General features: G+C 41.4%; 3 protein-coding genes across 6 annotated transcripts in view; 2 read left to right on the top strand and 1 right to left on the bottom strand.

Moving 5' to 3' along the window:
* Positions 1-11,130, top strand: part of erbin (erbb2 interacting protein) — a 65,175-nt gene extending 54,045 nt beyond the window's left edge. The window contains exons 18-26 of one of the 3 annotated variants that reach the window (XM_043250247.1): positions 329-443; positions 555-738; positions 1,318-2,779; positions 4,592-4,690; positions 6,013-6,069; positions 7,126-7,299; positions 7,645-7,737; positions 8,741-8,815; positions 8,896-11,130. In XM_043250247.1, coding sequence (XP_043106182.1) covers positions 329-443; positions 555-738; positions 1,318-2,779; positions 4,592-4,690; positions 6,013-6,069; positions 7,126-7,299; positions 7,645-7,737; positions 8,741-8,815; positions 8,896-9,003 — 2,367 coding nt within the window. In that variant the 3' untranslated portion in view covers positions 9,004-11,130. Of the gene's footprint in view, positions 1-328; positions 444-552; positions 739-1,317; positions 2,780-4,591; positions 4,691-6,012; positions 6,070-7,125; positions 7,300-7,644; positions 7,738-8,740; positions 8,816-8,895 lie in introns of those variants that run through there. The other 2 variants (XM_043250249.1, XM_043250250.1) reach the window with 2 other exon arrangements.
* A 1,877-nt stretch (positions 11,131-13,007) lies between these two features.
* Positions 13,008-19,909, top strand: zfand5b (zinc finger, AN1-type domain 5b). 2 transcript variants are annotated; one of them, XM_043250261.1, is made up of 5 exons: positions 13,008-13,160; positions 16,538-16,715; positions 16,790-16,996; positions 18,123-18,251; positions 18,495-19,909. In XM_043250261.1, exons 2-5 carry the CDS (start codon positions 16,559-16,561, stop codon positions 18,641-18,643), a joined length of 642 nt encoding a protein of 213 aa, XP_043106196.1. In that variant the 5' UTR covers positions 13,008-13,160; positions 16,538-16,558; the 3' UTR covers positions 18,644-19,909. The 2 variants fall into 2 exon arrangements, with proteins under 2 accessions (XP_043106196.1, XP_043106195.1); XM_043250260.1 differs by having other exon boundaries at positions 16,787-16,996.
* smc5 (structural maintenance of chromosomes 5) overlaps positions 19,696-22,538 on the bottom strand; it is a 17,059-nt gene continuing 14,216 nt past the window's right edge. Inside the window, exons 22-24 of the mRNA XM_043250251.1 lie at positions 21,713-21,892; positions 20,741-20,836; positions 19,696-20,658 (exon numbers count right to left, since the gene is read on the bottom strand). Of these exons, the coding sequence (XP_043106186.1) occupies positions 20,527-20,658; positions 20,741-20,836; positions 21,713-21,892 (408 nt within the window). The 3' untranslated portion in view covers positions 19,696-20,526. The remainder of the gene's footprint in view (positions 20,659-20,740; positions 20,837-21,712; positions 21,893-22,538) is intronic.

The raw sequence follows: 22,538 nt of genomic DNA, 5'->3' as shown, positions 1-22,538 counted from the left end.
ACGAACCACAATTTTAGCTTCAGAAGAATACAGTTCAGTCATTTGTCATAGTGTACTATATATATTTTTTTCCCGACTCTGGGCTTTAAAACTGAATGCAATAAATTAAATTAGCACACTGTCACATAATATTCTCTTACTGTGAGTGGAAGTGAAGTTCCTGTCAGAACACATTTGCTCATGTTGTATTTTGTGATATTTAATGATGTCAAGACATGCTGTATGATCATAGCGAACATCATTTAAGGAAATTAATATGAAAATGAGTTCAGTTTACCACTATAGAAGCAGGAGGAAAATTGATAAAATGATTTGATTGTCTGGTCAGGACTCAGAGGAGCTGTCATCTGAGGACGAAATGAAGATAGCCGAGATGAGACCTCCACTCATTGAAATTTCCATTAACCAGCCCAAAGTAGTGGCTCTCAGCAAGGACAAAAAAGGTAAACTGATACTTGCCTTACTCTCTCACTTTTCTTAATATCAGTTAATAATTTTCTTATTAACATGGGTAATAGACATGCAAGTGATATTTTTCCTGTCTGGTGTTGTAGATGATGGGAAGGATGCCGACTCTTTGCTGGATGAGACGGTGGCCAACAGTAACCAGAACAACAGCAACTGCTCTTCACCCTCACGCATGTCTGATTCAGTGTCCTTGACCACAGACAGCAGTCAGGACAACTCCCTCTGCACCCCAGAGAGGGAGGCAAAGATGCCTCTGGTCCCCAAGAACGGGTACGAAACACAGAATACACAAAAATGTAGTAAACAGCAGTGTTTAACTGTGTGTGTCTCTATGGAAAAAGAACTAAAATGCAATGCAGCAGCTTCTAAAAAAGGACTTACATCGCCAAATAATCACAAAAGTCTAAAGTTATTTAGACGGCATGCTTATAAAGCATGACAAAAATGTGAAGTTTCATTAATCAAAGTTTTCATTGACTAAACCGACACTGAAATTCTCGGACATTTAGGCCAAGATGAGGCAATAGTTCAATTAGGACATTTTTATAAACATGCTTTAGAAAAAAGCAATACTGGTGTGTAGCTCAAGGCAAAACAAAGGCACTGACATGTTTTATGTTCAGTCTGAAAACAGCTCTGATTTATATTTTAGTCTAGGACAAGGCTCAAGCCTTGTCTGTGAATCCAGGGGTTAGTCAACTAAAACTAAACAAAAAAGGGCGAGGTTGACTAAATAGGATAACTTAACAGTATATTTGACACAGGACTAAAAAACTAAATAAAAAATGTCTGACAAAATTAATGTTTGACAGATGTTTCTTAAATTTTATTTGATTTCCTCAAACTCAGACAAGAGGATGAAAACCTCAACCAGCTGAAGCAGATGACCCCTCTACTCCAGAACTGTAATGGCTCTGAGACGTCCCTGCAGTCCATCCTAAAAAACCAGCAAAGCTATGAAAGCAAGTCTGACCATATGGCCGACTACAGTCTCTCTATGGAGGAGAGGCTAGCCCTCATTGAAAAGGGCATAAACAACGGTGTGGCAGAGCAGTACAGCAAGTGGGATCAGATCAACATGAACGTCGCCAAATTCCCACCTGACAACATGGTGTCGTATGAGGACCTGGAAAGGACCAAAAGTCCCTCAGCCAAGGAGTCCATGTCAAGCAACAACAATGCCATGGTGTCACTCGAGAACCTTGAGAATGGCAACCGGATTCGGAAAACCCAGTCTGGGGAGAATTTCAATGGCAGAACAGATCAAGTTCCCCTGAGGTACGAGTCGACGAGGACCGTGTCCACAGGTGTAACGGCTTTAAGCGACATGAGTCTTTCTCGTAGCACTGAGGAACTCTCTCCAGAGAAGAAATGCCCGCCGGCCCCTGTAGCGAAATCTCAGAGCATTGCCAACATGGATGCCGGAGGAATGAAGCTATACTCCATCGAGGGAGAAAGCCCTCCTTACGAAGTGGCTTGCGCGACCAGATCATCAATAAGCGGTGCTCAAGGCCAGAGCATCGTCCGTTCCAAATCCGCCTCACTGTTAAACGACCAGCCATTGCAGATCTACCCCGGTTCCTCTGCATCATCCTCTGACCTCTTATCCAGCTCCAAACCTGCAATTAGCAGCGCCCGTTACCCCACTGGCCCCCCTCCGCAGTACAACATCCAGTACGCCAGTAGCACTGTGCCCAAAGACAACTTGTGGAGCCAGCGTACCCCCGTGCCCCCCGAGCAGCCCTACCTCCCTCCGCAGCACTCCCTCGCCAACACCAACTACTCCAACCGGAACAACGCCCCCCCCTATCCCCAGCCCCAGCAACGAGGCCCGCCCAAGACCCCGGACATGTGGGCCAAAGAGCGGATGCTGCCATCTGTTGGCCAGCGTGGCACCTTGCAAAGACAAGGTAGCGGATCCTCTGGCAGCCCCATGTGCATTCCCGACCCTCGCCGCATGCCAGGAGGGGAAGGAGAGTACATGACCTACCGGGACATTCATGCGGCGGGCCGAGGGCCTCTGCAGATGAGCCAGGCGCTCCACAGACCCTTGTCCGCCCGCACGTACAGCATGGATGGACCCAACGCTCCCCGGCCGCAGAGTGCCCGGCCCCCACCTCACGAGCTTCCGGAGAGGACCATGTCCGTCAGCGACTTCAACTACCAGCACGGCAGCCCCAGCAAGAGACCCAGCATGAGGGTGAAGTCGGAGCACTCGCTGCTGGACGGGCCAGTCAGCGGAGGCGGCAGAGTTCCAGCAGACTGGAGGGATCAGGTCATGAGACACATCGAAGCCAAGAAGATGGAGAAGGTATGGTCGTCTTACAAATAGTGTAACCCATCTTGTTTGTTCAAAGCACAATTGAATTGGATCAACCTGATCCAGATCCACAATTTTTCAGATTTTCAAATCTGGATTACTAGTGCTGGGGAGGGCCAGTGTTTTGTATTGTAGTTTTGCATTGACTTTACACAAATAACAACTTCTGATTGGTTCATCTCTAAGGATTTTAAAAAAATGTAACCAGTTGTATTAAACATTTTTTGTACTTGAATGATCAGAATAATCCAGTTTTTTGGATCAAAAGTATGCCAATCTTACTCAAACATTTTGAATGACACAAACTAAGGATTTAACCAAGATTGGATTTTGGGATCCAAATTCCCTAACCCTAATCCAAATTCAGATTCCTTTCTTATTTTTGAACAACCCATTTTCAAGATTTAATCCAGTCCGATCAGATTACTTTTGAACAACTGGCCCCTGAAATTAGGGGGTTTGATCACATTCATAACGGAGTATTAAACTTTGTCCTGTACTATATGCACTAAACATAAATGATACATTTAATATCCAAGTATGCAGCTAGTTGAGGAAAGCTACTACTTTTAAAAATCGATTAAACTTGCAAAGTCCTTCATGCTCCTGGAGGACTCCTATCCTGAAGTGTTTAGCTTCATCACTAATCATCTACACCGGAAACATCCATCCTATGTCTTCAGGTTTGCTTGAAAACGTACAGGCAGGTATGTTTTATTTGGGATAGAGTTAAAAACCAGTAGCCCATTACTGCTTTAGTGCAGGGGTCTCCAAACCTGGAAGGCCAAGTTTATGTCCAGATTTCCTCATCAAACCTGGCTGGATGTTTCTAGCATGCCAAGTAACAGCTCAATTAGCTGGATCAGGTGTGCTGAGGGTTGGGTTGGAGCTAAACCCTCCAGGACTGAGATAAAGACGCGTGGTCTAGTGGGGTTATAGAACTTAGACCACCAGGGGTGTCTAAACCTGTTCCTGGAGGCCACTGTCCTAAGTTAAGCTCCAGCCTTAATAAACAGCTAATCAAGGTCCTCTGAATTGCTAAAAACGTCCAAGGTGTGTTGGAGCTAAACTCTGCAGGACAGTGGTCCTCCAGGAACAGGTTTAGATTATGAAGATACGCAAATGAATTGTCGTAGTGCAGCAGTAGTCCATCTTCAGCCTTAATAAAACACATCTGGACCAACTAATTAAAGTGTTCAGGATTACAGGATTAAAAACAGGCAGGTGTGTTGGAGCAGGTTGTTTGAGATCCCGTTGAGATTTGAAGATGGGCTTTTTTTAATTTGGACCAGAAAGCAACATCATAGCAGGATGCTAAAAAATAAGTACAGAGTAGGTGCTATAGTTGATAAGGAGTCTTCATAACCGTTAAAAAAATAAGATTTCCTGGACATAATAGGACATCTTGATACTTTTTCTGTAGTATCATAAATACTGTGAATTCAGACCATATTACTCTCTTCACCGTTTTTGCTAATACTATAGTAGAAAAGTAGGCATATTTGGACAAAGATTAGCAACCTGGCAACCACTCACAACCTCTTGGCATCATAGTGCACTCACAATCTGGTTTCTGGACCTCACCTCTCAAATAACACGCTCCAGCATTAACTGCATGTATATGGTATCATTTATTTTCTCTCCTCATAAAAATGCTTTTTCTGCATGTTTTTACATTACATGGACATTAACGCATTAACCTCCTCTAACCCTTGCATGTTTCAGAGTGTGCTCATGGTTACCGCATGCTCACGTTTCATTATTAAGTGCATGTGTGTTTGTGTGCATGTGTCATGTGTTCAGAGCGCTCTCTCTCGGTCTTTGGCCACTCTCAATGGCAGTCAGAGCTCTCTGGCCTTTAGCGCTCTAGACGGATGGCAGATTGGAGCTCATGGGCCCTACGTGAGTATCGCCCCACTGAGAGACCCAGTCTCTCTCAGTTCCCAAAGGGTCATCCTCTCTGCTTGCTGTTTAATTTGTGTATTCCCAGCTAAAAAGATGCATTTGTTACCTAGCAATATCTGTGCAAGCTGAATATGTTGAGTGCCTTTCAACCCTGTTCATAGAGGCACGGAAACAGTACGTGTTACTCAAACAAACAAATGTGACCCTGGACCACAAAAACTTTTTAAGTCTTAAGCTGGGGTATATTTGTAGCAATAGCCAAAAATACACTGTATGGGTAAAAGTTATCGATTTCTTTTATACCAAAAATCATTAGGATATTAAGTAAAGATCATGTGTCATGAACGTATGTAGTAGATTTACTTCCATAAATATTTTGAAACATAATTTTTGATTAGTAATATGCTTTGCTAAGAACTTCATTTGAGCAGCTTTAAAGATAATTTTCTCACTGATTGGATTTTTTTATTTTTTCTAGTAGTTGTTTCTCGGCAAAATAGTGTCCGATCCTAACAAACCATACATCAATGCAAGCTTAGAGATAATGTATCTCAGTTTTGAAAAATTAGCACTTATGATTTTGTTGTCCAAGGTCACAAATGGGTCAGATAAGGGAGACTCTTGTTCCAAACCCATACAACTAACTTTTCTGTCCTTAAAATACAAAATAATATGTTTAGCAGAATGTCATAGCTGCTCTTTTCTATACAATTCTGCCAAAGTGTCTCTTGAATGGTCTCTAAGCAGCAAGCATTGAACAGAATGGCCCTTATGGAGCCCCCACCCCAAATGCACCGTTCTCCGTTTATATCCAGTGTCTGCTGGTTCACACAATTGCTCTGTTTCTTTGGGTTGTCTAAGTAATGGGAGATTAAGAACATTCCTAACCACTAAACCATATACACGAAAGTCCTGGAAACAAACACTCTTTCATTCTGTCTGTGGGATTGAAAGCACAATATACGCTCTTAGCCCAAGCCTCGTGAAATCTATGGAAAATGGTATGCAAATATTTTTGTAGCATCGACTCAGTAAACATAATGGCTGATTAGAAAACTAAAAGTATTTATGTTGGTTGAAATGAAAACTGCACCATTAATCATCTCGCATTTATGGGAAATGGCATCAGTTCCCAGCCTGTTTCCAGACCTTCGATTTAATTTCAGAGTGTTTTCAATCACATCTAAATCTTATGTAGCTGTATGTTTTAATGCTGTAGTTACTCAAAAAAACAACCCATAATGGCTGCATAAGCATCCTCAGACACGTTCCACCTGTCTCTTAGCTTGTTAAAGATGTTTTGTGCTGTTTCCTTGCAGGACGATGTCTTCAGTCCACACGGACAACAGGGCTATCATATCGACACTCTGAGAAAAGTAAGTGCTTTTTGTTTTTGAAAACATAAAATTATGTGCTACTTCGTATCGAACTACATATACACACAATAAAATGCATTATGTGATGATGTTCACAAATAACATTTAAAGTCTTGATGAAACCTCTATGAACACATCCTATGCCAGCTTGTCGGAGGTATATAGTGTTTAATGTGCTAATGAAGGGGACTGAGATGCTGACCCAGTGGGGAAGCCTGACTCTAGCATTGATTAATTAGCTCTAATTAACAAGCGCTGCTTTAAAGAATCATCAGACGTGTTCTAATGATAGCTGAGCACATTAAAACATGCTCACAACTGACAGCAAGGAACAGGTGAAAGAAGGCCAAAATTAGGATTCATAAATCTTGTAAATGCAATTGTTAATTAACCGGCTACGAATATTTCGCACAATCTTTATACATTCATTAGCATGATTTAATTTATCGGACCGTCCCGCTTTTAATATACGTAGTTTAATATGAGTTTAGTACAATTTTGCAAGAAAAAGTTTTAGAATTAGAAGTTAATGTAAAATAACTTTTTACTGGGTTTTACTAACTACTTTGTAAAATGTTCTTTTTGTATGACTTTGAAAGCTTGTAAAAATGCTTTGTATTGTCTTTTATGTGAGGTGGATTATCACGGATTTCTGATGGGATTCATGATCAGTTGTTTTCTGGGAACTTTCTGCCCCCTGGTGTCTGGAAAATGCATCACGTGTAGGGAAACGCTTACAAAGGACCCTGCTTTGGTTTTTTGGCCCGCTAATGTTTCTTGAACTCGTTTCAGTGACTAAAAAATATCGCAACAGTTAAAACTGAATAAAGCTTTGCTGATTTCTATCTGCTGTCAGTGAAGTTCATGACTCGCTTCCACGTCACTGAAATCTCTCAGAGTAGCCTCTGTTTAGTCCACAGGCCTGGGCAAAACCCTGGGAATTGTTTTATCTTTGAGGAGACATGTCGTTGGTTGACTCCGGAGTGATGAAACATGATCAGATGATTTAAAGAGTAGTGCCCGTCTTGATGGTGCTGGTGTGCATTTATCCGCCAGGTGCCTCTGATGAACGGCCAGATGTGTCCTCCTGTGAGATCTCCCATGAGCTGCGGTCAGCCAGCGATGGCCCGTCACCCCTCACGAGAGCAGCTCATCGACTATCTGATGCTCAAAGTGTCCCAGCAGCCCCCGGGCCCTCCACGGGTCCCACACGAGACGCTGCAGCAGGAGGTGCCCGCGGTTCTGAAATCTCAACATGCGGATGCGTTTCCGGACCATCCTGTTAAAAGGGTCCCAATGACTATCAAGGACCAGAAAAGTCTGAAAGACGTTGTCAGAGTAGTCCATCGGCCAAGAGTGGTTCAGTCTGTGTTTTAAGAAGCAGGAAGAGTACTTTTTAGATGGACAGAAAGCAAAAAATACGACTTTATTTAACAATTCGGACTATTCTGACAATGTCTCTCATGAATTTCTGGACCTTCATAGTGTTCATCACTTGCCCCTGTAGCCATTTCGTGTTGACTGATGTATAACTGAAGCATTGTGGGTATTGTGACAAGTGTGTCTTGTCTTCAGCTCCATGTGAAGATTGAGAAGAACCCTGAGCTGGGTTTCAGTATATCAGGAGGAGTGGGTGGCCGTGGAAATCCCTTCCACCCAGATGACAACGTAAGTGTTTTTATTTCATTTATTTATTGTGTGGTTTTTCGTTCAGTTTGTCTGTCCGGATCGTTAGATTCACTCTCTGTGAACTTGCACTGAACAACAGACTTTAGTAGCATCTGAAAACCAGAATATTAAAAAGACGTGAATCGATTTAAATCGGCCGATTTCATATAAAAGCAGTGTTTGTGAGCTTTTAAGGCTCAAAAAGCGGCATCTAGTGGCAAAGAATGAATTAGCATTTTAATTCAGACCAAAACAAAAAATACAAGTGGGCTGGTAATATGGTAATGTGTAATATTGAGGTCAAAATGAAGCAGCTTGTGACTAGTTAAAAAAATGTATACACGGTGCACTGTGCAGAATGTTTTCATTCACTAACTGTCATGTCATGATCATTTTTTACAAATCTATAATAGGGACACTTTAATATGATTTGGACTTTGGACAAAAGAGCGAACTTTTAGGTGTGCGACAACCTAGAAAATGCTCGTGCCAACTTAATAAATTCGGTTTATTATATTGCTGTTCAAATGTTTGTGCTCAGTAAAATTTTCATGTTTTTTTTTTGTTTTGTTTTTAGGGAATCAATAAATTCATTCAGCAAGCACGCATTGAATTTAACATGTATATGGATAATAATAAAAGATTTGTTTAAAAAAAGAAAATACTGCTTTTTTCAGTCTTCGTGAAATCCTGAAGAATACAACTTTGGGCAGCACAGCTGTTTTCAACGTTAATAATTAGAAATGTTTCTTGAGCAGCAAATCTGCATATTAGAATCATTTATTCAGAATCATTTCACGAGTAATAATGTAGAAAATTCAGCTTTTCATCGCAGGAATATATTACATATATAGAAAATTAGAAAATGTTTTTTTTTTGTGTGTGTTGTTATTTTACCAACCCTAGTATTTTAACAATAGTGTATATCATTGATCTTTTGTAGTTTACTGGTGCTAACAGTCTAACTAATATAATGAATAATCAAATCCTAAATGATCAACAGGGCATCTTCGTGACGAGGGTTCAGTCAGAGGGACCTGCTTCAAAACTCCTTCAACCTGGAGACAAGATCATCCAGGTAACTTCTGCTCCTCCATCTCTCACGCTCTTCTCCGTACCTTTAGCAATTCGCTAACCGCAATCAACATCCTCTTCCAGGCAAACGGATACAGCTTCGTTAACATCGATCACGGAAACGCAGTGTCCCTCCTGAAGACGTTCCCCAGCACCGTCGATCTGATCATCATCCGAGAGATGGCCGCGTAACAGAGCACCGTCTTATTTTTGTACCGAGAGGAGCCAGGGCTATATATAGTTGATCTGAACTGATGTTAACGGGAACGATGGCTGACCGTCGGTGAAACCGCTGAATCCAGTGGACGACGGAAGCATGCGCCTTCACTGTGGGATAGTCCGTTGGTGCAGTCCAACGATACGAAAACCTGTGCTTTTTGTAAAGATAGTTTTTGTTTTTCTTTTCTTTTCTTTTTTTTTTTAAAGAGCTCTTGTGGGACATTAGCTGTAGCTGACCGTTCGAGGGCAGGGCTCTCTGTCACAACTCACTCGTTGTTATTATTTTAAAGAGATTCTTAAAAACCACTTTTATGACCCGTGTAAGATTCAGAGCTAGAAGACGATGCTACGTGCTAACTGTGGTAACGAATGTAGAACTGGGCTGAGCTAAACCGAACTGGATGTGAAATCTGCAGGCCTGGTGGTCAACTGATTGTGAAGAAAACAATTGTTGAAAAACTCTTTTGTGTCGCTAGCGACTCTTCCAGTCCTCGCAACTGGAGTCACCTTTATCTGCTTTGTGCAAAACGAGACTTTAACGGAGCGAGACGAGCTCCAGCCACCAGTAAGGATGCGCCGAAATGCTCCCTGTACGTGAAACTTGGACGGGAACGCGATGGAGTATCTCCTCGAGGATTTCGAAAGAGAAAAAGACACGCACGGAAACGGAAAGCGGTTTCTAACCAAAGCATACTGGGATGCTGGCGGAAACCAAACCGCCGGCGCGTCCATTTCTTTCCCTTCTACAACGCGGCCGCTAACGCCGTCGAACTAATCCAATTTGAGTTTTATTTCGTTTTGGAAACGGTTTTCTATTCTGTGAAGAAGATTGTAGAAGTGATATTTTATTCTCTTACGAAAACATTCTAACGTTTGACTAGCGGTTGCTGTCGAGGGCTAAGAAGCGACATGTCAAGTGCCATAGACCCTGAACTGTCAGACATGGGTTCGACTCAGAGCAATACTCCTTCAGATCCACGCCTTATCGGTCTGACACGTACACCACGGCGGGCGCAAGAGCAATAGAAAGTCCTTTATTCCATTCGCAGGATGCAGCCAGTTGCGTCTTTTTCCCCTTTCTTTTATAAATAACGAAACCCATTTAGTATTTCTTGATTGAAAAGGCATTTTATATTCAATTTTTTAAAGACAAAACCTGGCATTTCAGATTTATTTGTAAAAACGTTCGTGAAGCGGTGTGCGAATGAGGATACAGCGACCGCTTCGATAGCGAAGAGATTCGAGAAGCTTCGAGAAACGAGATTGTTTGCGTTTGATAAAGTAGGCCGTGAAAGGCTTTTGCCACGTCTGCGCACGAGGACAACGACCTGCTGTCGATCGTAGTACTGTTTGTGTTATTTGCATGAGATTCCTCCTTTTGGTTGTTCTTCGGTAGACTGGGGCGCTGAACGAATCGGAGTAATCAGTTCGCGCGCTGATGACGTAACGGAAAGACCTCTGCCCGCGTTTTTACCAGAGCGCGAAAGAGTTGTTTATTCTAAATTAATTGTGGTTGTTTTTCACATTTTGATTGGCATTGGCGCGCTGCTGTGTGTTCAAACACGTCATAATTATGAATTGGAAATGTATTGCAACTTTTTTTTTAATGTAAATTTAAATTCAACGGCTAACACAACGGCCTCCAATGATTCATTCGACACGATGATTTTGTGGACAGTTACTTCCGGTTTGTCACCAATCAGTCTAGCGTACGATCTTTGACTGTCGCTTTTATTTTGTCTGCGAAGGCATTGTAAAAATGTAATAACGACCAGTGACTAAAAACAGCTTCTTCTTTTTTTAATTGTCCCACCTTTTATTTATTTAGTACACTTCACTTTAGAGATTACTAATCAAAATGTAAATACTTTTTTAAAAGGTTTATGATTTGTTCATGGCATTAGTGATTACGTTTTAAAACCAGCAATAATTTGCATCACAGAAGCAGCCCTTTTAATGTATAGCTATGTCAAAGGTTTCTCCGCAAGCAGCTACTATTAAGATGATTGGTATGCATTTATTCAACATTCCAGATTTTGTAAATAAATTTACTTTCCATGGTGTCCTGTGGAAAGAATAAATCAACTAATGCTCTTTCAATGTGTGTTTGTTCTTTGTTGGTAGTTTGTTCAGGGGCTTTAGTGATGTTTTGGACCCCGGGTCTTCAGCTAAGAGTGTGGGCGGGGTTGAGATGATGTCATCACGCTTACTGACTATTCGCACCGTGATTGGCTGATAGGAGAGGAGTCCCTGTCAGAGGTTTACTCATAAAAATAGGGCAATGTTGTGTTGCCATATTCATATAAATATTTTACATATTTAAAGTAAAAGTTTATTGCTTCAAATAAAGGTTTGGGAATGCAGGCAGTCGCTAATTAAGCTATAATTAAATGTTTATATTCTGAAGCAGATTGCCAGCAACAGGATAGTTTTAGGACAGTTGTGAGTTGGTCTCAGTAACTTGATCCTCTTCACTTTTTCTAATGTTTCACAGATTTAGAAGCTAGTTTCAGCACAAAAACAGTTCATGAGTAAAATTAGGAGTGCTTCATTTAGGACCGACTTAATTTGAGGATCTATTTTTAAGATTCCGTCCTAAATCAGCAAGTTAGGAGCTACTTTTAGCCTTACGGGTTTTTTGTGAATACGGGCCCTGATCTTACTGTAAAAAGTTGTTGTTTTTGGCAGATATGAAAGCATTGTTAGGTCTGATATGGGTGTTTTCCTCACGCCCGGCAGACTTTTGTTACAAACCCATGCAATATTTCACTCCGTAATCTCAGTCGTTAATCAACACAGACGAAGACGTGCCGTTAGATGGGTCTGCAAAGCAAAATGAGATGAGTAAAGTAATTTAATCAGTAGTAGCTCAGTACTCCGTTTACTGATAATGCAACTACGCTGCTGAAGTTAGAAGAAATGCCTTCAGGCCTTCATTGGCTTGCTTCCTTCACTGAAATCACTTCAAGGCCAGAAAGAAGCGGCGGACCGTCTCGGATCAGGTTCCTGCTCTATATATAACCAGAGGGCAAAATATAAGAGTGCTTTCAAAACAGACGCAGTGTTGTTGTGAAATGAAAAGACATCCCACAGACTCTCTTCATTGTTTTCCTGAGGAGTGCTTTTCAATCAAAGGGTTCTCTGCTTCATCAGGAATTAATTCTTATACAATCTATGCATACGTTTGTGTTTTATGTTAATGCATTCCCGTCTACTTTTATTCTATTCTTTAACAAAGGAGAGACTATGATTTGATTAGATTTTTTTGAGACTTGAGGATTGCTTTGGCATTTCAATGCGTCTATGAAGCCCAGAGATGCCAACTAGCCGGGCAAGTCTGCAATCTTGAGGCAGCACGTCTTCAATATGTTCTGGTATCATGGTCTTGATCAAGCTGTGATTGAATCAACATGTCCTTCAGAGAGAGCTGGGCTCTGGCTGCTCTCCGGGTCAGCAGATCACTGTGTGGCGACATCCGATACAAACACTGCTGATGTAAAAATAACCGATGTGCTGTACACAATGTGTCCACTTAAAAGTTGTTTTCTTGCGTTTTGGATCTCAGCGACTTTTGATGCAGCTTAAACTTCTGAACAAATTTGGCAGAACACCTAATTTTGCAACCGGTGCCGTACTCTAGAAAACCCTGTAATACGGTGTACAGGATGAAAACGTATGGGTGTGGAGGTCTGCCTTATCAGTACTATCGCCATTCTCAGAACTCGTCTGGAAATCACCAGAACATTGTGCAATTTGGCTCGACTGCACCTTTCTTCCTCCGTTTATCGTCATTTGCATTTATCGCACGGAGCATTTACGACTCCAGCAAAGTGCGGAGAACGATAAAACCCCGCGTCTGGCAAACAAGACAACGCGAGCGGCTCTAGAAGCATCGCTCCGGAGCGGAAGCTTGTTTTTGTACAGTACGCTTGTTATGACTGGCGCGGTAAGCCCCGCCCCGCGGACGTGTCAATCTCCGTGACGTCACGGCCACTATTAAAGAAAACCAACAAACAGCGGCCAGAAAAACACATATACACACACGCCAGCGGACTAACAGCACGGCCCGTCGCCAAGGGTTTCATACAAAGTCTCTATATCGTGGGAGCTTCTCTTTTTACTCGGATAAGGCAAGTAAAACACTTTTTTTCCCTTTCGCATTAACGTACATTTCACTTTAAACCTCATGCTAAGGTTACACGATGGGTTTCGGTAAATGGCTAAGTAGTAAGGCTAATATCCGTTTTATTAAAGTTATTAGTTGATGCAGTGTGCTTTTAACGTGTCCACTGTTGGCCTAAAACGACGAACTTGGTGAACTTGCGGAGTTTAACCAAATATGGTCGTTAGCTGATGCTAGCATTTTAGCTAGTAAAATTAGCCTGTTGTTCCTTTCAACCTAAAAGCTGAAATAAGACACGAAAGCGACAGGGTTGTGTTTAAACAAGCACGTTTTATCGACAACTCGCTGTGTGTGTCGCATTTAAACCCATTTTGTCTTCCAGGAACGTTAAGGTGGAAAACGAGTCCGTTTGTTTCGGTTAGCTGCGTGTATTTGAGTGTTTCTTCGGAGAAAGTTACTATTATGTCTTTATATAATCCTTAATCGAGTAATTAACTCCGTGTGGTGATGTTTTCGGTTTTATTTCGTCTCGTTCCTTGTGTCTGTCGAGATATGATACAGGAAACTCGAGCCCTAACTAGTTAGCGTATCTATCGCCAGGTGAACCGATAAACGTCTTTTAAAACGTTTCCCCGTCGCGTTTTCCACGACATCTTGACGGATTTGTCCCGAATTGAAGTCCTGCTCGTGCGCGATTGTGTTTTCGTTATTAAGGGCTGTGCTTTGCCTCAAACAGGAAGAGTGTTTGAAACAAAGGAGGGCACAAAGCATATTCCCCCTGACCCAGATATAAAGCAGATAAACGGCTACATTCCCGTCCATCTTCGCGCTTTCTCCCTCACGAACCCCTCAGGCCGAACACGACGCGGGGTTTGAGGGCATCGACGCTAGCGTGGAGAGTTTTATGCGCTTTATAGACGACTGTCTGTTTGTTAGCCGACATGCTAGCGTTAGCATGACTCAGTGGATTTCATTACGAGGCCTCAAGCATTGATACACCTCTACAAAAACACACACACACACACACTCTATCTGTATCTCACACACGCCGTGTTTACGTGCGTTTTTAGACCGCGTTTGTGTCTTGGTGCATTGAGAGATCAGTAAAATCTTTAGCCGTTTATGGTATCTTTTTAGCTTAACGTTCAAGTAGTTGACTTGGTTATCACTCAAGTCTTTGTTTAGCACCGTAGGCTGTGTATTTTGTCACCCAGACGGGGTTAAATGGACGCGGGGGACAAAACAACCCCATTTTTGGCTTTATCAAAATATGAGGCCACGCGCAGGGAGGAGCGCGCTACACAAACAGGCTCCTACTAGAGGTGTATGATGTAATGGAGGCAGGTCAGGACGATCGGGGGTATTTATAGTCGGGACACGCCGGTGGAGGGAGGCTGTTCTGAACAACATGTCACATTGCACCCTTGTGACGGATGAGAACTAATCCAGCCGTCCATGTGAGCGCGAGCGAGGGGCAGCGGGCAGACGCGCACGTGACGCTGCCCATGTGGCGGCTTTTCAGGGGAAAACCTCTGACGCCGAGAGGCGGGGGCCGAATGCTGCAATCTCGTGTTTGCTCGGAGACGCGGGGCCCCTCGCCGAAGCGTCGGTCCCGGCAGGTCTCCGGTTTATTGCTGGAAAGGAAAGCGCGCGCTCCCATCAGCCGCCGGTCGTGTTTGAGTAGCTGCCAGTCAAGTTAGTTCCGAGTTCTAGTTGATACCTCAAGTATGAAAAAAACGTGTTATTGAACCAGTGCTGTCGAATTAATCGTGTTCGAGATGTTCAAATGTTTTAATTGATCATAAATTAAATGCATATGTATACGTAATTATACACAGCACACATGCATACTAACTTTTATTGGATGTGATTAATTTTGACAGCTCTGTATTGAACGCTTTATTAGGTGTTATGCTATAATTTACAGTTAATGTCAATGGACGGTTATTTATGTGATTGGAGAGAGAGAGAGAGTGGTTGATGAACCAGAAGATCATTTAATAATTGAAATAATTTTATTTTATGATAATGGTCTAATATTGATATTTTTAGTTTGTAAAAAGAACATGCAACCTAATACAATAAATGAAAGATACAAATGTATCATACTGTAGTTCTATTTAATGGTAGCTTTTAAGTTTATATGTATGCGTGTGTGTGTGTATATGTATGTATATGAACAGAAGTTGAATCCAATGACTTAACATAAATAACATTGCTTCCTGCAATGCGACACTGCCATATAAATGAAAACTATATCATCATAGTTATTGATTGATACTTGTTCTTGCTACTTAGTAGTTGCTGCATTATATATTATCTTGTCGCCCAGTTCTAATAAAGATGTTTAATATAATATCTAGTCGCTCCTTGAATGTATTTGAGACCGCATAAATGTTTAAAATAAATTTTAGAAATACACGTTGAATCTTTGCGTTATTCTTATCTGGTTTTATCATGTAGAGGTTCACGTGTGTTGGGACGGTTTCCTCAACGTCGTTTTAAATGAATTAGGGAAACGGTTCAGTGCATGACGGTGTTTTGGAGCAGTTCTGCTGGTGTGTTAGATGTTAGTGGACGGTAATGATTGCGTAAGATACAAAAGCAGCAGGGCGAATTAAAAACCAAATAATAGTGCAGATGGACAACTTTCATCTCACAGCAGTGTTCAATAGAATGTGCTACAAAAGATGCTTAAAAGATGATCAACATTGAACGCAAGAGCGTGATTGTCGATCCCTGAGAAGTCTTATTTGCGTTTGGCTTCACACCCAACACACACATGCACAACATTAACATTAGGTCACACTTTATTTTAATGTAATGTTCATTTCATGCTATCATGAAACCATTAACTGACTTTCTCCTCAAATTCCTGACTTTTTATTAATAATTAGTAAGGTGGTTGGATAGCATTAGAGCTACAGACCGTGCTTCTTCAAGTACTCCCAATCAGCTGACCTGTTAAAAGACACGCTTCTGAGAAACCAGTAAATGCTGAGAGTTTGACTCGTTTGTGTTCTTGTGTTAGGACAGGACTAGCAGAGGCACACGTGATCTTGGGTTGGACGTGTGCTCGTCAGCTTGTGAACCACACTTTGTTTTATGGTTTGTGTGAGTTGGTCCCTTTAATGTGTTGGTGTCAGTGAAACAAAGCAGTAAGTCTCTCAGGTCTCTGTGTGCGTGTAGAACGATCACATGATCGGCGGCGTGAGTTCACAGGAGTGGACTTGAGGCCGAGAAAAGCATTCAGACGTCTGACTCTTAATCTGATTGTCCGTCTGTGGCAACGTTGCACCTTTACCAGCGTGAATCCTCTTAATGAAGCCGCTCTCTGATTCACGCTTCATCATGCTGACGACACTCATGTTTGGTTCTCGACAGGAATCGCTCGTTTACGGAGAGATGGCCCAGGAGACCAATCAAAGCCCCGTGCCCATGCTCTGTGCCACCGGCTGCGGTTTCTACGGCAACCCTCGGACCAATGGCATGTGCTCGGTCTGTTACAAAGAGCATTTAACGCGGCAGAACAGCGGGGGAGTCAGTCCGATTAGCACAATGGGTACGTGTTTGCGCTCTTTGAAGGCGTTCACGGGCCGCCGGCCGCGTCTCATTAACTTGCTCTGTTTCCAGCAGCTTCCAGCAGCGTCACCAGCAGTCCTACCTCCGAATCCTCAGCCATCCAGATCATCGAAGCTACGCTAAACAACTCCTCGTCTGCTAGCGCTAGTGCTGAATCACCCACCGCGACCGCTGCCCTCCCCGTTACACAACAGATGACGGAGATGAGCATTTCCTGCGAAGACGAGGTGGTCTCGCCTAAAGTAGAACTTCCTGAACCAGGTCGGTGTTTGTGTTCAGAATCCAATGCTGTCTTACTGCAGGAAAGTGAACACGTTTTAATACGGTGTAATCTAACGGTGTGGTTTAAAGCCGCAGTACACATAAACTCAGCCAGGGACACTTTAGTTAAGATATTACTAGAAAGTATTTTAATGGTTAATTTTGTATAATTTGGAAACGCTGTTTTTGTTTGCATGGCTCTTCCTCCAGACTGATCATGTGTTTTTGGAGAGTGAAACTGTCCACTGAACCACAATATTTATAGATGTTTGTATACCTTGCGTAAGGTTTACAGGCATAGTCCAAGTCTCTTCCATGTAGTTATTTTTGTGCACTGCAGAAAAACAGCACCCTATAACGGTGTTTGTCAGTTTGGTGGTCTCACGTGGACAGATTGAGACTAGGATTAAAATGTTAGGAAAAGTTCTAGCTTTGTAGCATTAGATGACGTGTGAGTACAGGTCATTTTGTAATTAAGCATGCTGTTTGTAGTTATCCCTTAAATGAGAATTCATAGTTATTTTTCATGAATCTTGTAATCGTTCTTAGTCATAGATGTGTTGAAAAGGACTCCCCTGCGTTGGAGCAGATTGCTAGATGCAACAGGGAACTGTTCTCTTGCTTTCATTTTTTTATGAAATCAATTTAATATGGTCAAATTATTTTATACAATTTATATTGTGACCAAGGACAAGAAAACCAGTCATAAGGGTCCATTTTTAAGATTCATACATCATTGAATAAGTCTGGTTTCTGTTGACGTACGGTTTGATAGTTTTATCTCAGCCAAATACTGTCCTATCTGAAAATCTGCTATCTGAGAGTGCAAACAAAATTTAACTATTGAGAAACTTGGGACAACTTTTTAAAAGGCAATTACTTCATTTTAACAGTTAAATAGTGTCTATATGAACACACAATGTCTGAGGACTTTCAATGTGAAAACAAAACCAAAGCCTGGAAATCCCAGCCATCACAAAAAGGACACATTGTATAAAATTCAGCATTAAGGCTACATGTCTTCTAAACGTTCTTAAATGACCGTGTGATTTTACTGTTTTCTTAAAGTATAGGTCAGTGTGTTTTGATGACCTGCTTCATGCATGTATTTTTTGTTTTTCTTCAGTTGTCACTCAGCCGACAGCGTCCGCCGCTCCTCCGAGCACAGCTGAAGGTGACGAGACCAAAACACCTGACTTACCCAAACCCAAGAAGAACAGATGCTTCATGTGCCGCAAGAAGGTGGGCCTGACAGGTGAGTGCAGCTGGCGCACACACACACTCATGTTGGGATTTGTGGTTTATGGGGACTAATGGTTTTTATACTCTACGATCAGTATGTGCTGTAAAACTAAACCTACCCCTTAAAGGAAATCTTGGGATTCCCCAAACATTAGTTTTTGAATTACGGGGACATCAAGTGGTAATGCCTCTGTCATACCCCTGTATAAAGCACACAAACACACGCATGCTGATGTGTCGCTGTCTGCTCGGTCAGGGTTCGACTGTCGCTGTGGGAATCTCTTCTGTGGACTCCACCGCTACTCGGACAAGCACAACTGCCCCTACGACTACAAGGCCGAGGCTGCGGCCAAGATCCGCAAAGAGAACCCGGTGGTGGTGGCCGACAAGATCCAGAGAATATAAAGCTCTCGCCGTCCGCACCGCCACTTTGCGAGAGATCAGATCCGAGGACTCGCACATTGACCTGTGACCCGAGAGACTAGTTTTTTTTTAATTACAGTATGGAAAAGAAAATCATGTTTCTAAGCCAGTGCATGAGTGATTACTTTGTTTCCATCTTTCTTTTGCTTTCTGTTGTCGGTATGTGAGCTTCAAGTTAAAACAAATGGGGGGGAATTTAAAAAAAAAAGGTAAAAAAAAAAAGAATGCCTGTAAAAGAAGCCAGAGACATCTGCCTACCGTGTCTGTTTCTGAGTGGAACCCGTGCTGTAATCTGGAGTCTGGTTGTCATTAGTTTCCTCTGTGATGTGTCTCCCGGTCGGACTCTGAAGAGCGCCGTCAGAGCAGCGGTGCATGGCTGGCTCATGTAGCAAAAGGACGTTCTGTTTCCTCGGGGTGGAGTCGGCCGTTACCACATCTATCAGCCGTCTTTCTGTCGGAGGGATGCTGGGGCTTCCCCGTCATTCAGCTGTCTTCAAAATGATTTTTAAACCATTGACAGACTTTGTGAAAAATGTTATCCGATTTGGGATGGTTTAATCCAGCAGCCAGACCGGAATGCTTTCATGATCAATTTTGAGCGACTGCATCCATGATACCCTGTCAAGTTCAGATGAGGTTGGACGTGGCAACAACATAAAACCGTTTATTCATTCTCCCACATGATCCATTTAAGTGAATTGAATATTTTTTTTTTATTTTGGTTGGTTTGTAATGTGACGCCGGTTTGATTTCTGGGCTTGTTCTGAGGGCTTGTTGGGTTTAAAGTGGGTGTTTTGCATGGTTAGTGAAATGAGTATTTTACAGTTGATTGCATATTAGAAGTCCATTTCTTTTTCTTTTTTTTTCCTGTCTTTCTGCTAATTCACTTTTCTCGTGTGAGTGATCTTTTCAGTGGGTATTGAGTGTTAAATGCTGGTAAGAATAATGGTATTGTTTCGTGTCATTAATCAGTCTTTACGCCTGCTTGAGTGTTGTATGTCAGTCCACATCTTTTTCATCCGAGGCTCAGTTTGTTTTTTTTAGGTCTGGCTGCACAGCGCTGTTTTATTTTAGAGCTTTGTGAGTTTACAGTAAAACTAACCATCTGTTCGGAATTGATTTTTAGTTATGCAAGTTTGTACAAACCATCTTTATTTATTATATGTATTGCGCATATAATCTTGTTACCCAACATTACTGCAAAATTGTATCATGTAAATAAAATTATGTACAGAGATATCATTAAAACGTGTACTGTGCTGTTTATGGTGTTTGTTTTGAGGCTACGATTAGGCTTTCAATTCTTACAGAAATAATTCACTCAAGTGTATTGGCAGTGTCACAAGGTTGCCAGATGTTTACCACACCAACTACCTAAATTACATTAGAATTCTAAATCTTTACCATTAATCTATGGGTATTTGGCAACCTGATATACTAGTGACTGCTTTAATTTAAAAATAAAGCCAACACACATTTTCTATGATGGTAGGACTGTAGCAGGTTTACAAATAAGGAATTATAAAGTATTAAAATTAATTGTAAGAAGTTACAAAGTGCCAGATGTAAAACCAGCAGCTTAATATAAGTGCTTATCTTACAAGGTTTTATGCAATATGAAGGATACTTCTAAAGACAATGTTTATTTTACAGAACCGTACTGACATTTGCACAATAGTTTCTGTTCTGAATTAACAAATGATTCAATGTAATGTGCAACCACACAAGTGGAGTGATAAATATTTTAAAGCTTACAATTCATTACAAAAAATATTTAATCAGAACTGGTAACTTTTTTTTTTATACATGTCTGACATGAAGGCACTTGACCTCACCTGACCTGGATCTACAGCTCAACATGTAGTTCAGGTTCTTGACATCAGTTTAGCTCGACTGATGAAGGCTTTCTCACTCCATTTGTTTGGCGGCAGCATGTAGGGTCCGTTGTGCACACAGAGGATGGTCATCTGTTCTGCGTACATCAGGTTCTGTAGGAGCTACACACACACACACACACACACTCAGTGACGCTCTCATACCAGCAAACACGTCACACACAATGTCAGGCAGCAAACCTACCTTAGGAGTGATGAAGAAATACTGAGATGTGTTCACTCCGCACGCCGACCGCAGAACGATGTCAAACACCCGTCTCTCATTGACAGGATCCATGCCCTGAACAACACACACACACACACATCAGTCAAACACCCTCAGGAAACTACTCAACTATTACTAACTAGCCTGTATCTACTGAAATCAAACTCTTTTCATAACATGTTTATGTACAATTAATTATCTACTTCCACAAGTCCAGCAATTAATTTAAATCATTCAGGAACTATGTTTTCTGTGTTTCTCTGAAAATAATTGCGCACCAAGCGATCAACAGCCCCGAAATATAATTACTTTAATTTTACATTTAACATATTAGTCATAACATTAGTTAATATAGGCTATTATATTTTCGTTTTAAGTTATCTTTAACCTTTTCGATTATTTTTATTGAAAATAAATGCCCCTGCAGGTTTTTATATATTGTGTCAATATAAATGTGTGACATTACATACATTAGCATAATCATCATCCATTAGTTACCCATTAACAGAGAATATTTGTTTATTTTTAAATGTGATTTATATTTATTTATATTCTTTTTTTCCAGCTTCAAGAAATTCTAATTAATATCGATACACATTTCAATGAAAAAGTATTTTAGTTTTTTCTATTTTTAGTATTTTGGTAGTTTTAGTTTAACTGGACAAGCTGAGACCAGTGTTATTTTTTTATATTTTGCACTCATTTCTGTTGAGATTTAGTAATTTAGTTTTATTAATTAGTTGTTATTTTTTGTGTCTGTGCAGTCATTTAGATTTTTTTAGTTTGTTATTTTATCACATCAAGTTAAACTAAATCAAAATGAGAAATACTAGCTGAAGTACAATTAGTCTCGATTATGATTTTGTTTTGTTTTAGTTTTCATGAACGTAAGTCTTTGACCAAACATGTCAGTGCACATGTGAGGAAGACCACTTTGGCGTGTGTGTTGACCTGGTTGATCTCGTCCACCACTCTGAAGGGGCAGCGGTTGAGCTCCTGGAGGGCCATGAGGTACAGCATGGTGGACACGCTGCGCTCTCCTCCGCTCTGATGGTGAGGCGTCAGCTCGTGTAGCTGCGTGCTGCTGCGAAACTTCACCCGGATGCGGATGCCGTACTTCTCATACTCCTCCTGGAACACATTTACACAACACCAGTCTCGCGGGGCTTTAAATTGTGGGGTTTTTTTGCGGTTCTTTAGATGAGAGGATGTTTTTTAAAACAATAAAACCAATTAAAATCAGTTAGTTCACCCGAAAATGCAAATTAGGTTGTGTTTTACTCCCCTTCGACGCATCCTAGGTGTATGTGACTTTCTAATCCGAGTCGTATTAAAAACTTGTCTAGGCCCTTCCAAACCTTTGAATGGAAGTAAGTGGTGGTTTGCTGTGACACTTCAGAAGAGGTTAAATAAAGTGCTTGTATCTCTAATAAAACATTCCTCACACAGCTCCGGGGGGGCGAATAAAGCAAATCTATGAGTTTTTGAAAGAAAAATAACCATATTTCAAACATGAGACGTGCGTTACATTTGAAACATGGTTATTTATCTTACTAAAACGAATGGATTCACTACAAGGGGTCTATATTTACCCCCTAGAGTCATGTGAGGGACGTTTTATTCTGGATGCACACACTATATTTTACGTCTTCCAAACTGTATACAGCAAGCAGTCATTTATCCCTATTGAAAGGCAGGTTTAATATACCTCTGCTTGGATTCATCACATACTCCTAGAATGCTTTAAAGCAGAGTAAAACACAGCCTTTATCTTTGC

This window comes from Puntigrus tetrazona, chromosome 10 (assembly GCF_018831695.1).
Source record: "Puntigrus tetrazona isolate hp1 chromosome 10, ASM1883169v1, whole genome shotgun sequence".
Lineage (NCBI taxonomy): Eukaryota > Metazoa > Chordata > Actinopteri > Cypriniformes > Cyprinidae > Puntigrus > Puntigrus tetrazona.
This window is presented reverse-complemented; position numbering and strand designations above follow the sequence as displayed.

Bases quoted from the DNA above. Each gene is read 5' to 3' on its own strand.
- zfand5b (XM_043250260.1), top strand. From the start codon at position 16,559: ATGGCCCAGGAGACCAATCAAAGCCCCGTGCCCATGCTCTGTGCCACC. The intron at 16,716-16,786 runs GTACGTGTTTGC...CTCTGTTTCCAG, and splicing joins CAGTCCGATTAGCACAATGG to CAGCTTCCAGCAGCGTCACC. The intron at 18,252-18,494 runs GTGAGTGCAGCT...CTGCTCGGTCAG, and splicing joins CAAGAAGGTGGGCCTGACAG to GGTTCGACTGTCGCTGTGGG.